A 16,269-nucleotide genomic window follows, 5' to 3' on the forward strand; every position below is an offset into this window, starting at 1 on the left:
CACATTCAAGGTTCTCAATTCTATTGAATCAAACACCAAAGCCAACCAAATTATCCAATATCTACTTGAATGTAGTGCTCACCTGAAACTTCAGTGCTCTGGAGGCTGAGCCAGGAGGGTCAAGAATTTGAGTCCAATCTGCATTACATAGTAAGTTTGAGCTCAGCCTGAGCTACATGAAACCCAGTAGGAAACAAAAGAGTAAATAAACACTTAGATCGACTTAGCAGTTTCCTTTTCAGTTTAACATTTTCAGTGTAGGAGGGGTAGGCATTGAGATGGCTCAGTGGGTGAAGATGAGAGCTGTGGAGCCTAAGGAGGAGAGAAACAAACTACACCAGGAGGGATGTCAAATGCTTGCAATCCCAGCACATGTGAAAATGAAGCAGGAGGACCATCGCAGGTCCAGTGAGACCATATTTCAAAAGACGAACAAAGGTAGCTTAGTGGGCAAGGGCACCTGCTGCCAAACCTGAGGACCAGAGTTCAAAAACCTGACAGGTGGAAGAAAAGAAGAGAGTGTTGCAGGTTGTCCCCAACTTGCACACGCACACAATAAAACAATAAAATGTAGTTCTACAAACTTATGGTGGGTAATACAATGAAATAGACAAAGAAACTAAGCCCTAGCTGGGCGTGATAGTGCATACTTTTAATTTCAGCACTCAGGAGGAAGTTCCAGGAAAGTCTACACAGAGAAACCCTGTTTTTAAAACAAAACAAAACAAAACAACAAAACTCCAAAAAAATAAATAAATAAAAATAAAAATTAAGGGCTGCAGAGATGGCTGTTCTTCCAGAAGTCCTGAGTTTAAATTCTGGCATACACCTTTGTGTGACTCACATCTCCAGAGCTGTGACATTTTCACATAGGTACCATGCAGGCAAAGTAACATGAACATAATAAAAAATAAATAAATAAAACAAAAAGTTTTTAAAAACAATAAAACGGGCCGGTGAGATGGCTCAGCGGTTTAAGAGCACTGACTGCTCTTCTGGAGTCATGAGTTCAAATCCCAGCAACCACATGGTGGCTCACAACCATCCTTAATGAGAAACAAAAAACCTATGGGCCAGAGTAAAAGGGAAGGGGTGGGGGGAGGAGGAAAACAACAACAACAACAAAACAGCTTAGACTGGCCCAGGCCAGCCTCAATCTATACAATCTCCTGCATCAGCCTTTCCTTTCTGCTGCTATTACTACTACTACTACTACTACTACTACTACTACTACTACTACTACTATACTACTACTACTGAGACAGAACCTCATTACCAACAGTCCAGGGTGGCCTGGAACCCAGAGATCCTCTGATTTGGCCCTGAGTACTGGGATTAAAGGTATATACCACCACACCGAACTTTCCAGCAATTATTTTTACTCTTGTGCTCACTCCACTAAAACTGATGCACAGTTAATGCTCAATAAATATTTTTTTAAGTGAGTGAGAAAAACAGGTTTGGAAAATAGTGGCTTGAGTTGTGGTATAAACTGTCAAGCAGGAGAGAAAATTTCCAGGAGAGAAACAGTTAAAGAATTTCAAGAACGAAGCATAGGTGGTTATGTAGTTTGATTACAGAAAAGAGATGCCAAATACTTTCCACAGTATACTGTTTAATTCTGGGGTGGGGGTGGGGAGCAATGTGTGCTTCTGTTATGTGAAATTTCTTCTTGACAAGAGTTCTCTGCCAGACAGTGGTGACACACACCTTTGATCCCAGCACTTGGGAGGCAGAGGCAGGCAGATTTCTGAGTTCAAGGCCAGCCTTGGTCTACAGAGTGAATTCCATGACAGCCAGCCAGGGCTATACAGAGAAACTCTATCTCGAAAAAAAAAAAAAAAAGTTCTCAAAGTTAGCAGAATTTTTGGACTCCGTACTGTGTGTCCAATCAACTTGCCATCCTGTTTATGCCTACTATCTAGAACTCATTTCCATCTGGGTCTCGAAGTGTTTCCCCAAAATCCTGCAGGCTCCTAGTCAGCACTGTTACCCACCCAGCAACCGCTTCCCTAATCCCGAAAGCAGCTCAGACACTGTTTCGTTTCATTTTATTTCAAGATTGCACAATCTATGAAAAAATTGAATTTTTTCGCTTTTCAAATTCTTATCCAATAACGCAGCGGAGAATGGAGTTGCAGATAGGCAGTTCCGGGGCTCTCTACCCTGCTTCTCTTTCCACACAGGCCTCCTTTTCTAGCTGGGAAATCATGACTGTGTGCGGGGGTGGGGTGGGGTGGGGGGGGATCACCTGCTGGTGGCCTTAGACTAGGAGTGGATCTCTTTGAAATGAACTCTGGAGAGGTTTCCTGCCACACCTCTGGATGAGGGTGTGTCACCATGGAGACAAGGCTGCTGCCATTGGTTGGAGCCTGGGGCTAGGATGTAAAGGCCGGCCTAGGTAATAGTGCACTAACAGTCTTGACCTGACTCAGACAGTGTCACCATGGAGCAGAAAGGGCAAGATTTGGGCGCCTCTGTCGGTGACACCATAGAGAAAGAGTAAGTGCCGGGCCCGGGGACTCGGGCGTTCTGCCTAGAGAGACGGGCTGTAGCTGAGAACTGGGAACTTATCAGCCTGGGCCCAGAGAAGGAGCGAGTCTGTTGGGGATGCAGAGAGGCCTGGCACAGAGCCCAGTGGCAGACATAGGGCTCCAGAATGGTGGGGCGGCTGGCGCGACAGGCAGACGCGGGAACCAGCGGTAGGGGCGCCCCGGAGCAGGAAGAAACAGGTTAGCGCAGTGTAGGCACCATCACAAGGAACATTGTGCCTCCTTGGTGTATGTGGATGTATGTGGGGAAGGAGGCACGAGCCCTGACAACTTAATAACACAAATTTCCTTTCCAGCGGTCCAAGTAACCCAGGAGATAATTCTGTTGTGCAATTCCGCAGTTCCTTTAGAGGGAAATTTGCTCATTTTCTGCGACTGCCCCTCTCTCTCCTCCAAGCTGGAAGTAGCATTAACAAATGAGGAATGGAGTCTTTTTAAGGATGGGAAATCTGTATTCACTGACCTGCTTAGATACTTATACACACCTTCCTGCCCACTTTAAAAACAAAAACAAAAAACCAAAAACCAGAAAAGTCAACTCCCTCCCTTTTGTGTAGGGAATTTCTAGACTGACTCACCGCAGAGCTGTAGGGATCACAGTGGCTTTAGGATGATCTCAGGTCCGACGTGTCCTCGGGGACTGTGAGCTATGGCTGGACATGGCCGGGTGGCCAAGCCTCATACTTCCGGCCCTTTAGGACTGCATCCTAAATTCTTGCCTACTTACTTGCTTCTGTTTGTCACCCTGTGGCTCTATCTGTCCCTGCCCTACCTAATTGTTTCATTGTGGATAACCTGTTGTGTTATAATCCTGTTTTGTTTCCTATAGTATACTCTGTTGCAGTTTGTGACAAGGTCTTGCTATACCTCCAGGCTAGGCTCAAGTTATACTAATGTCTGGGTCTGCCATGTCTTTAAGTCTCTGATACATAAAGCTCTCTGGGTGGAAGAAAAAAAAAAGGCTTTTTTAGTTGTGTTCAATTTGTGTACACCTCCGTTCTTCCACTCCTAGGAGCAATCTTTGATCTTTGCAGTTGGGTGTGATAAAATTGGACTTGGGACTGTGAGAAGGTCCAGGCTGACTAGACAGGGTTTGTCTTCGTTCTGTTTTGGAACCCTCAAACTGGCAGAGATCTTCCTGCCTTGCTCCTCCTCCTCCTAATGCTGGGATTTTAAAGATCTGCCTCACCACGACCAGCTCCCTGTTGATACTAGTACTTGGTTATGAGTTATGTACCTTGTTCTTTGCTTTCTGAAGAACAAAATACCTTAGTGTGGGGGGAAGCCAAGATGAAAGGAGGGAGAGGGAGAGGGAGAGGGAGCAGCAGGAGGTGGAAAGATTAACTGTTACACAACAGAGCTTCCTAGCAAGTCTGGTTGTTTGTTCTGTTGTTTTGAAACAGTCTCTGTACATAGCCCCGTTTCTTCCTGAAACTCACACCTTAGACCAGGCTGTCCTTGAACTCACAGAGATCTGACTGCCTTTGCCTCCTGAGTGCTGGGATTAAAGTTGTTTGCCACCCTTCATAACATCTTTAACAAGTTTTTCATCTGAAGGGATGGGCCTACAAACTTCTATTTTGAAATAGTGTCTGAACTAGCTTGGCATTTTATAACCAATGTTGTGAAATAAGCCTGGGTTTTGTGTTGTTTTACAATCATTTAGTTTCTTTCTTTCTTTTTCTTTTTTTTTTTTTCCTCACAGAGACAGGGTTTCTTTGTGTAGTCCTGGCCATCCTGGAACTCATTCTGTAGACCAGGCTGGCCTCTGCCTCCCAATTGCTGGGATTAAAGTTGTGGGCCACAGTCATTTAGTTTCTTAACTGTAAATCATAGCTCACACTGTAGAGACAGGAGGATCAGGAACTCACAGTCAGTTTGAGTCTGGCCTAAGTTACATGAGACTCTGCCTGAAAACAAACTCCAATACTACACATACACACACACATACACACACACACACAAAAGGACAGAAGGAAAAAGAAAAAAGTTTAGTTAATTCCATATGGCAGAGATCTGTATCTGGGAATCAAAGAAACATGTTTAGAGAAACTAAGGCTCTCCTGTAGATTTCTAGGAGTGTTATTACTTACTAATAAAAATTTTAAAATTTGAGGGCTAGTGACATGATTCTACAAGTAAGGTACTTGCTGCCAAGCCTGAATTGGGTTCCAGTCTTGTGGTAGAAGGAGATAACTGACTCACCGTTATCATTTTGACCACCAAACATGATGTGGCATGCTTTGAACACATCACACACACACATAGACACCAACTAAATTAAGTGTAATTAAAATTTCAAATTAAAAATTAATTAATTAATTATGGGCCCAGTGAGCAGAGCAAGCCCAAAACAACTGCCACGGGCACTAATAGATGAGAAAGTGAGAGATGGAGAGACGGAAGAAAAAGGGAAGCAGAGTGTTGTGTGCACAATGAAGGGAGTGGAACTGGAGACACGAGTGTAGTGAGGAGGCGCCTGGTGTGCTATCTGTAGCCAAGGTAAGGTCCTGGCCCTTGCTACTACTGAGAACCATGTCTGGGTCTTTTACCACCAAAAGCCAAGTGGATCTTCTGGGCTGCCACCTGGGGACATGACTGAGGGCTGTGCAGAGCTGACTCTGCCCCTCATTGGCTGCAGCACTCAGGAGATCTGGCCCCAACCCTCACCTGGGAGGGAGAGCTGACCCAGGTGATGTGAGTGGAGGAGCTGTAGACTCAGCCACCACCCAGGCTCACATCCAGAGCTTTGAATTGGCCTACCCTTACATCTACCCCATGGATGAGCTGTTGGAGCAGGGAATGGGGGCATGGTGGTGGGCTGTTGAGTAGTAGGCAACATAGGGAGACCCTGTCTCAAACAAACAAAAAAGGCATGAGGCTTGCCTTTAGGAGGGCCTCAGTTCATTTAGAGCCCTCACATTGATTTGATCACTGCGTCATAAACCTGGTTCCATTTTTGTCCGAAGGAGAGAAGAGATATGAGCTTTCTAGTGCTGGAGGTGCAACTTAGCGGCAGAGCACTTGAGGTGGGGCCATCAGTGAAAACAGGCTTTCATTCATTTTTGTCATGCTCTGGAATGAAGGGTGTTTCTTGTCAGGCCTTTAGTGGGCCTGATTCAGCAGTAGGCAGGTGAGTGGTTGTATAAGCAGGCTGGGCTTTCAGCTCTGTTTCCTTAGAATACCTGTTAGGTTTTCTGTGCTCACAGCCTATGTACTTGTCCTTTAATACTTAGGTTCACATACGAAGATTATGAGACCACTGCCAAGTGGCTTCTGCAACACACTGAATATCGACCTCAAGTGGCAGTGATCTGTGGTTCCGGCTTAGGAGGGCTGACTGCTCACTTAAAGGCGGCTCAGATCTTTGACTACAATGAGATACCCAACTTTCCCCAAAGCACAGGTACTGGCTGGACTGTGGGGCGTTAGCCACTGTTCTATTGCTGTGGAGAGACACCATGACTAAGGCAACTCTTAAGAAAGAGCATTTAATTAGAGGCTTTCTTTGTTATGGGTTTAGTCCATTATCATTGTGGGGAGTATGGCAGCATGCAGGACACTAGAGCAGTAGCTGAGAGCTACATCTTGATCTGATGGCTGAAACAGCTACACGGGGCCTGGCATGGGCTTCTGAAACCTCAAAGTCCACCCCTAGTGACACACATCTACAACAAAGGCCACACCTAATTCTTCTAATACTTTCAGATATAGTGCCACTTCCTGGTGACTTAGGGGACCATTCATATTCAAACCATCACACTGCTCTTATGTGGAATCTAATCAAGGAGATGTTTCTCTTCTTTTCCTTACTTATTTATTTATTTTTTAAAAAGATTTATTTATCATTATATTATTTATTATTATATTAGTACACTGTAGCTGTCTTCAGACACCTCAGAATAGGGCGTCAGTTCTCATTTCAGATGGTTGTGAGCCACCATGTGGTTGCTGGGATTTGAACTCAGGACCTTTTGAAGAACAGTCACTGCTCTTAACCACTGAGCCATCTCACCAGCCCCATTGTCCTAATTTTTGACCAAAGATAAATGTAAGAGGGAAAGAGACACCACAGAATCAGAAAGGCTTCAGAAAGAAATCCTTATTAGTGTGTGTGTTAGGGTGGGGGGGCTTGGGAAAGGTGCTGAACAAACATGTTCACTCTCTGATACCCATGAACTGAAAGGGAAGAACTGGTTCACACTAGTTGTCTTCACGCTATAGCACGCACTAGCACTCGCACTCACCTTCAGTAGAAGAAGCAGAACCTGTAGCCCTAGGACAATGACAACCTGTTCCAGGTCATCCTCCCTGTCTTCCTTCATCTCCACCTCTATGTGCAGCCTAGACATACATAGCAACAATAAGCACTGTGGCCACTGTGGTTATGGGCGCACACAGGGATTAATACAGGAAAACACTTGGTTCACAGTGGCCTTTGGAAATGTAACGTTGAGCTCTGTCATCATTGTAGCGCTGTGACGCAAGCATGAAAACTCAGACTCAGATTTAGAAAGGACAAGAGCAAGCTTTTTCATTTCTCTTTATTTTAAATAACTTACTTACTTTGGTATTATTATTATGATTATTTCTTCTTACATATCTTCCTTTCTATCTACCTTTCCTAAGGGAATTGAAACTTTTATTAAATATTTAAAAGCCCTTTGGGGTAAGAATGGAAGAGCAGAGCAGGGAGGTGTGGGAGTGAGGGAAGGAAGGGTAACCCTGTTCAGAGAGAAGGGAGAAGGCAGACAGTAGTGATGTGGGCCATCTGCCACTCCTCCCCGCGTGGAGCAGAGCCCTGTACTATGTGAGAAGCAAGTTTTTTTTTTAAATATTTTTTTTATTCCGAATATTCCTCAATTACATTTCCAATGCTATCCCAAAAGTCCCCCACATCCTCCCCCTCCCACTTTCCTTCCCCTACCCACCCATTCCCATTTTTTGGCCCTGGCGTTCCCCTGTACTGGGGCATATAAAGTTTGCCTGTCCAATGGGCCTCTCTTTCTTTTGATACATATGCAGCTAGAGACAAGAGCTCCGGGGTACTGGTTAATTCATAATGTTGTTCCACCTATAGGGTTGCAGATCTCTTTAGCTCCTTGGATACTTTCTCTAGCTCCTCCATTGGGGGCCCTGTGATCCATCCAATAGTTGACTGTGAGCATCCACTTCTGTGTTTGCTAGGTCCCGGCCTAGTCTCACAAGAGAAATCTAGGTCCTTGGATCAAACGCTTGCTAGTGTATGCAATGGTGTCATCATTGGGAGGCTAATTATGTTTTTTTGTTTTTGTTTTTGTTTTTGTTTTTTGTTTTTTTGAGACAGGGTTTCTCTGTATAGCCCTGGCTGTCCTGGAACTCACTTTGTAGACCAGGCTGGCCGAACTCAGAAATCCGCCTGCCTCTGCCTCCTGAGTGTTGGGATTAAAGGCGTGCACCACCACGCCTTGCGGCAGGCTAATTATGGGATGGATCCCTGGATATGGCAGTCTCTAGATGGTCCATCCTTTTGTCTCAGATCCAAACTTTGTCTCTGTAACTCCTTCCATGGGTGATTGTTTCCAATTCTAAGAAGGGGCAAAGTGTCCACACTTTAGTCTTCATTCTTCTTCAGTTTCATGTGTTTTGCAAATTGTACCTTATATCTCGCTATACTAAGTTTCTGGGCTAATATCCACTTATCAGTGAGTACATATCATTTGAGTTCTTTTGTGATTGTGTTACCTCACTCAGGATGATGCCCTCCAGGTCCAACCATTTGCCTAGGAATTTCATAAATTCATTCTTTTTAATAGCTGAGTAGTACTCCATTGTGTAAATGTACCACAATTTTTGTATTCATTTCTCTGTTGAGGGCCATCTGGGTTTTTTCCAGCTCTTGGCTGTTATACATAAGGCTGCTATGAACATAGTGGAGCATGTGTCCTTCTTACCTGTTGGGACATCTCCTGGATATATGCCCAGGAGAGGTATTGCGGGATCCTCCAGTAGTACAATACTATACTAAGTCCAATTTTCTGAGGAACAGCCAGACTGATTTCCAGAGTGGTTGTACAAGCTTGCAATCCCACCAACAATGGAGGAGTGTTCCTCTTCCTCTACATCCTCTACAGCATCTGCTGTCACCTGAATTTTTGATCTTAGCCATTCTGACTGGTGTGAAATGGAATCTCAGGGTTGTTTTGATTTGCATTTCTCTGATGATTAAGGATGTTGAACATTTTTTCAGGTGCTTCTCAGCCATTTGGTATTCCTCGGGTGAGAATTCTTTGTTTAGCTCTGAGCCCCATCTTTTAAGGGGGTTATTTGATTTTCTGGAGTCCACCCTCTTGAGTTCTTTATACATATTGGATATTAGTCCCGAAAGCAAGTTAACTTGAAGTTTAGCTATGTCTACTTTGTTCTATTGCTTCTTTTTTCTTTTGCTCCCTTGCAGTATGACTTTCTCCGTTTGGAAAAGTTTTTTGAAATTCCTTCTGTTATATGTTCACATCAATGTTCTTATCCCATGTCTCTAAGGTACAGTTGTATGATTATAAAGATCAGCATACTGCTGTTGTTGTTAATTATATCATCATACGTTAGACACAGTGAGTGGCTTCTAGTAAGTGCTTGTGTGTGTGATACAGGGAAGTATGCTTGCTTTTCTTTTTGTAGCAGTCTCGCCACATATCCCTGGCTGGCCTGGAACTTGCTGTGCAGTCTAGGCTGGCCTTGAACTGACAGAGACCTCCCTGCTTCTGCCTCCTGAGTACTGAAAGAAAAAGCATGTACCATTCACTACACTGAGCATAATCACTTTGCTTTTTTCTCTTGCTGTCTGTAGTGCAAGGTCACGCAGGCCGACTGGTGTTTGGATTGCTGAATGGCAGATCCTGTGTGATGATGCAAGGCCGGTTCCATATGTATGAAGGATACTCACTGTCAGAGGTAAACAAACCAGGGGCACAAGCTTGGTTGGATCAAAGGAAGATGGGAGAGCTGTCCTACTTTGTCTAACCATTTGGGCTGCTTCAAATTTTTGATCTTTTGTTTCATGGTTCATATTATCCTTACCTTTGAGTTGGTTGGTGAGGTTTTGAAAAGTCTTTTCTGATCTTTTGCATCTAAGGTGACATTCCCAGTGAGAGTTTTCCATCTTCTGGGTGTGGAAACTTTGGTGGTCACCAATGCTGCTGGAGGACTCAACCCCAATTTTGAAGTTGGAGATATTATGCTGATCCGTGATCACATCAACCTACCTGGTTTCTGTGGCCAGAACCCTCTCCGGGGCCCCAACGATGAAAGGTACACATCTTTGATCCCTTGCTCTACATGTAGAGAGTCTGGCCTTGTCCAGGAGTTGGGAAAGAAAGTTCACTTGGTGCCATTTATCTGAGATAATCCCACCTGTGTTCCAGGTTTGGAGTTCGTTTTCCTGCCATGTCTGATGCTTATGACCGGGATATGAGGCAGAAGGCTTTCAGTGCCTGGAAACAAATGGGGGAGCAACGAAAGCTACAAGAAGGCACCTATGTGATGTTGGCAGGTCCCAACTTTGAGACTGTGGCAGAGAGTCGTCTGCTAAAGATGCTGGGGGCAGATGCTGTTGGTGAGAAGGGGGATTTGGCTGGTGGTTTGAGGAAAGGATCTGGTAAAATAGCAAAGGGGAGAGAGAGAGAATTTATGGATTTGGGGGAGGATGACATAGAATACTAGGAAAGCAGAGACAACAGGCTTGAGCTCAGCACTGTTACAGAATGTCAGTACAGTCACCTTCTCTACCTGTGGCTGCAAGATGGACTCATTAATTGGAACAAAGCAGAGGAAAAGATTGTGTTGGCAAAGTGTATAAGTAGCTAGTAAGGCTACCTGAGGAGAGGTAGGGCAGCGAGTGCTCTGCACTAATTTAGTTGCTGTGGATGCTTTCTGAAATTCAGTGAACTTCAGAGAGTGAGGGTGAGAAGAGCCACATGAGTCATTGTCTCTCCCCTTCAGGCATGAGCACAGTCCCAGAAGTTATCGTCGCAAGGCACTGTGGGCTTCGTGTCTTTGGTTTCTCACTCATTACGAACATGGTTGTCATGGATTATGAGAACTTGGAGAAGGCCAATCACAAGGAAGTTCTGGATGCCGGGAAAGCAGCTGCACAGAAATTGGAAAGGTTTGTCTCCATTCTTATGGAGAGCATTCCACTCCCGGAGTGTAACCTCCTTTAGCCTAGGCAGGCTGGTTCAGACTGTATGCCACTGAGGTGGGGCCACCTGATGTGCTGCTTCTCTAATTCAACTAGTTTCTTTTGATTTGACACTGCCTTCACCTGCCCTGAGGCTGAAGTGCTTCTCCAAGATTTTCTGGAGTTAACAACAACCTGTGAATCTGTCGAATTGCTGCTAAAAGGCTGTGCTGATGACATCAAGAAACTTGGTGTGACTCGGGAGGGGTTTCCCTCTTTATAAGCACAGACTTTTATTAAACATTTGAACCTTGAGCAGACTTGCTTGTCTTGGTTCCATTATTTCTCGACCGGCGTAGATTCCCTCTTCTCTTTCAGCTCTGGTTGCCTCTTAGGCTTGAACCAGGACATGAGAGCTGCAGGCCTGCCCCAACACCGGAGCATGGCAGCTGACTGGCCATGGAGTGCTCCACTGCTACCCTGGTGGGGTCCAAGTAGCTCTCTACTCTGGTTCCTTGATGAAGTCACCAGTCTCTTTTCTTGGATCCTAGCAGAAAGGAAAGAGGAGCTTACCCTTCACTTTCCAGATATTGTTCTACTGTTCTAAGGCCCAGTCTTCTTGCTTAGTTGCCTTCTCAAATTAACTTTCATTCCTCTGGAAGAGCTGGAGCTCATTCCTTCCACACTTGAGATATATGCCTTCAAACAGTACCTTCTACATCTTGGAGATGACAGACATGTTCTGGGCTCAGTCTAAAGCCCTAAGGACCAAAGATCAACCCAATACCTCTTGGATTTTATTTAGTATCACAATGTTTTGAGAATAAAGAGATCGAGTCCTTTTCTTTTGTGTGTGGTTCGGTATGAAGCTGGGGCATCGGCCAAAAACGACTTGAAAAGCTTTGGGGGCCACATGTTCCAAAAGCAGCTAAGAATGGAGATGAGTTGGTGCGTGAGTAGCAAGGGATGAAGGGGAAAAATGGTGTGTGTGTGGAGGGGATGCGACTACTTCTTTCAGACTTGTTCCTAGCCTTCATTTCCCACATGCTCCATTTACTCCATTTCTTGAGTATCTGCATCTCACAGATCTCACTTCTCCACTGCCTTTTTTTTTTTTTTTTTTTTTTGGCATTGTTTTTTCCCTCTGCTCTAATTTCTGAGTCATGCTCTTTCCAGATCTATATTGACAGTGCAGCAGCAGATACACTTTTGTCTGCCGCCATTTGTCATGGTGCTGGCCACATTCATTCCAACTCCAACCAAGCCTGTAAAGTTGGTTCACACTCATTCTCTGCTTAAACACCATGGAATGGCTATTCTTGGTTATCAACTTGACTATGATTGGAATTAAAAAAAAAAAACAAACAACTCAAATAGAGGGCATAACTGAGGGACTTTTGCTTCATTTGAAATGGAAAGATCTACTTTTAATCTGAATCTTTGAGGTAGGAAGACACATCTTTAATCTCAATCTTGAGTTGGGAATATTCACCTTCGATCCAGCTCTAATCTGGCCTGTGCCTGCTGATGGGAGGCTATATAAGGAAGAACATGGAGGAAGGAAACTGCTCTTCATGTGCTTACTCTTGTGCTTGTGCTGCTAGCAAGTCCATCCCTTCACTGGCATCACAGCCTGCTTCAGGATTCTAGCATATACTGCACAACGTCCAATGGAGACAGCCAACCTCAGGAACCCAAAGTTCAAATCATTTAGAAGTGAAAACACACCCTAGAGACAACATGAAAATTATGAAGGTAGTGACTTCTGCACAATATCTGCCTTACAGCCTCATCCAGTAATAAGCCATGCCAACATCCTGTGCTAAGGTGAGAGATAAACACTTGAACAAGACTGCAGCTAGTCAAGCAACGTACTCAAGTGTGCGTCACCCACTTACAGCATAGGTACATCAGCAAGATTTGCCCCAGCTAGTCTGTTATGGAAGATAAGCTTTGCCATCTTGTCTGTCTCCAGAATGATTCCATGGCTACGATATTTCCAAACTCTTGCTGGGACCCAACGTTTAAGGGGGGAAATGTGGGTGAGAGGAAAGTGGAGTACTCTCAGCTAACATACAGTCTTTTTTTTTTTATATACCAATCCCACATTGTGATGTTCAGTTTTCACTCCTACTGAACTTTTGCACAAATTCATAACATTTTCCTGTTTCTGTTTTCCAGCACTTTACATATTTGAGTGTTTAAGGAGCTGGGAATAGATCAGTCAGTAAAGTGCCTACCTTGAAACCATGAAGGATCAGGCGTGGTAGTGGTTTCCATTCATAGTTCCAGTGCTGGGGAAGTCAAGGAGGGTCCCTGGTCTCAGTGGATCCGGGAAGGCCAACTTGCTGGGTTAAAGCCTAGTAGAAGACTTTTCTCAAACAAACAAATGAAGGTGCCAGTACCTGGGGAATGATACACAAGGTAGTCCTCTGACCTCCATATGCACACACAGACACCTGTATAAACATGAGCATGTCCATACACACATGCACAAACACACATACATATCCTGTCAGTGGGTTTAGGTACAGCTCAGTAGTAAACCATTTGCTTAACACATTCAAGGTTCTCAATTCTATTGAAGAATCAAACACCAAAGCCAACAAAATTATCCAATATCTATTTGGATGTAGTTGTGCTCACCTGAAACTTCAGTGCTCTGGAGGCTGAGCCAGGAGGGTCAAGAATTTGAGTCCAATCTGCATTACATAGTAAGTTTGAGCTCAGCCTGAGCTACATGAAACCCAGTAGGAAACAAAAGAGTAAATAAACACTTAGATCGACTTAGCAGTTTCCTTTTCAGTTTAACATTTTCAGTGTAGGAGGGGTAGGCATTGAGATGGCTCAGTGGGTGAAGATGAGAGCTGTGGAGCCTAAGGAGAGAAACAAACTACACCAGGAGGGATGTCAAATGCTTGCAATCCCAGCACATGTGAAAATGAAGCAGGAGGACCATCGCAGGTTCAGTGAGACCATATTTCAAAAGACGAACAAAAGGACAAGGTCAATGAGCTATCTTAGTGGGCAAGGGCACCTGCTGTCAAACCTGAGGACCAGAGTTCAAAAACTTGAGAGGTGGAAGAAAAGAAGAGAGTGTTGCAGGTTGTCCCCAACTTGCACACGCACACAATAAAACAATAAAATGTAGTTTTACAAACTTACAGCGGGTAATACAATCACATAGTCAAAAAACTAAGCACTAATTGGGCATGGTGATACATACTTTTAATTCTAGCAATTGGGAGCCAGACAGGGCAATGTCTGAGTTCAAGGTCAGCCTGGTTGGTCTACATGGTGATTTCTAGGGTTCCTAGGGATAAATAGAGAAACCTATCTCAAAAAAGCAAAGCAGAAACCCCATAAACACTGCAAATTATGTGGATGATGGAAACTCTCACCATTGCAACCAATGTTCTAGTTTTGTTTGCATTCATTTAAGATTTGTACAGACAAGATGCTACTTTTAATCAACATATTTTAGAGATGTTTTATATCAGTTCATTATGTATTTCCTTGATAAGTTAGTACAGCTAAGAATATATTTTACCACTTGAGTGTTTTGGGGAAAGCAAAGGAAGTACGAACAAAACTCCCAGAAAGAAGTCGCTCTTCAAATTGAACCTTATTTAAGGCCAACTGACTGTTTAGAGCAGTGGTTCTAACCTTCCTAATGCGGAGACCCTTTAATACAGTTTCTCAGGATATGCTCACTCTAGCCATAATTTTTTTTTTTGCCTCTTACAAAATGACATAACTGCAATTTTGCTACCTTTATGAATTGTAATGTATGTGATATGCAGAATGTCTGATATTTGACCCTGTGAGAGGTCATGCAACCCCTAAAGGGCTGGGACCTCAGAGGCTGAGAACCATTGGTTTAGAGCTTCAGTGATTATGAAGAGTATGGAATGTTCCAAGTCCAGAGCCAAATAGGCATTCTGACTGACAGCTCTGTGCCTCTGGGTAAATCACTTGGAATGTCAGACTGAGCCTAACTTCTCTTTGGATTGTCTTAGCAGACCAGCATCTTCCACTGAACCCAAAGCAAAACTGTTGTCAGATAACATCTAAGGCCTGGAGCAAAGGTTTCTTCACTTGCTGTAGCTTGCTTCTTTGACGTCTCTACCCATGTATTTGAAAAGTGTCTTTGGGGGGGGGGAAGCTTTATATTTATTTATTTGCTGTGTGTGTGCACACACTGTGCACTTGAGTCTGCCATCATGCACGAGGAACTCAGATCGCAGCTTGTGGGAGTTAGTTCTCCTTTCCCATGAGTCACAGGGATCAAACTCCGATTATCTGGCTTGGTGGCAAGTGTCTTAATTTGCTGGGCCATCATGGGCGGTAGCCCATGAAATTTGTCCTGAATTATGACTTTCTTTGTTCCATTACTATAGAAACTTCATGAAACTCTTCCATGTTGGAACAGGGACTTTGGAGTAACCTAAATCTGTCTTCCTGGGTTAGAGTCACTCCTATTTGCTCCAGGGTAAACTATCTCTCATCCACTGTAAGTTCAGAGCTATAGTTCTGCAACAACAGGATTATAATATCGGGGTTTTTTCTTTTCTTTTCCTTTCTCTCCTTCCTTCCTTCCTTCCTTCCTTCCTTCCTTCCTTCCTTCCTTCCTTCCTTCCTTCCTTCCTTCCTTCCTCTCCCTCCCCCTCCCTCTCCCTCCCCTCCTCTCTCTTTCTCCCTCCTCCCCCTTTTAAGCTGTTTCCCAAGAGGCAGGTTGATTATCTATGGAGACAAATGAGCAAAGTCAGGACAGCCAGAGGGTAGAAAAGAGCCGGTGCCACCCTTTCCCTGGCACAGACAGAGAGTTCTGGACTCTGTGCCATACCTTCTGCCTGACTTTGATTTGCCTGAGATCTGTGCAGTAGCCTTTTCCCTGGTAAATTGCATTGCTTTTTGTAATAATAATTTATTTCCAAGAAACATCTTTTGAGCTAACACTGGCTGTATGCCTGTTTTTTTTCCCCTGCTGTTATTAATTTGTATTTCAACAAAAATGAAAGTTTTCTTTTCTATAATCTTTCTATCCTGTTTTTTTTAGGTTTGGCCTAAATTAGATTGAATACTTTCCCACCCTCATTTGCCTTCATTCTCTGAGTTGAAAGACGCTCGTCTCCATTCGGCCTCGGCTTCCATTTCCTTTATCTCTTGCTGGGTTCCTGCCTGTTATACTTCACTTGCCAGCTTCTTCCTTTCCCGGCTCTGCTCTCTGGCTCCTTTCTCTAGTCATGCTTTGTGGGGCGGGCACCGTTTTTTCTTATGAGCCTTGGCTGTGGGCTTTGGTTTCTCCTTCCTTTCACTCAGAATGAGGTTCTGAGCTCCTGCTGTGGCTGGAAACAAAGGGTGAATTGCAATGTAGCCTGACCGCCCTGGTTCTTCCAAAGGCTCCTTACTCACTAAGGGTTGCCTAAGGTGATTTCCAGCTCAGAATATGAATCCTTATCTCCCTATTGGAATAAACAACACACAGTCACTGCCCCTGTCACTGACTCCTAGCTCCGACAAAGCATGAACACCATTTAATTCCAACCAGGGAAGAAAGAT

General features: G+C 44.2%; 1 protein-coding gene across 2 annotated transcripts; it reads left to right on the forward strand.

The window, feature by feature from the left end:
* Positions 1-2,414: 2,414 nt before the first annotated feature.
* Pnp2 (purine-nucleoside phosphorylase 2) lies at positions 2,415-11,025 on the forward strand. 2 transcript variants are annotated; one of them, XM_011245151.3, is made up of 7 exons: positions 2,568-2,732; positions 5,522-5,685; positions 5,789-5,958; positions 9,379-9,482; positions 9,664-9,839; positions 9,953-10,143; positions 10,530-11,025. In XM_011245151.3, the coding sequence occupies exons 2-7, from the start codon at positions 5,534-5,536 to the stop codon at positions 10,748-10,750; spliced, it is 1,014 nt and encodes a 337-aa protein (XP_011243453.2). In that variant the 5' UTR covers positions 2,568-2,732; positions 5,522-5,533; the 3' UTR covers positions 10,751-11,025. The 2 variants fall into 2 exon arrangements, with proteins under 2 accessions (NP_001116843.1, XP_011243453.2); NM_001123371.2 differs by lacking the exons at positions 2,568-2,732; positions 5,522-5,685 and adding an exon at positions 2,415-2,502 and having other exon boundaries at positions 10,530-11,023.
* The last annotated feature ends 5,244 nt before the right edge of the window (positions 11,026-16,269 follow it).

This window comes from Mus musculus, chromosome 14 (genome assembly GCF_000001635.26).
Source record: "Mus musculus strain C57BL/6J chromosome 14, GRCm38.p6 C57BL/6J".
NCBI classification, from domain to species: Eukaryota; Metazoa; Chordata; class Mammalia; order Rodentia; family Muridae; genus Mus; species Mus musculus.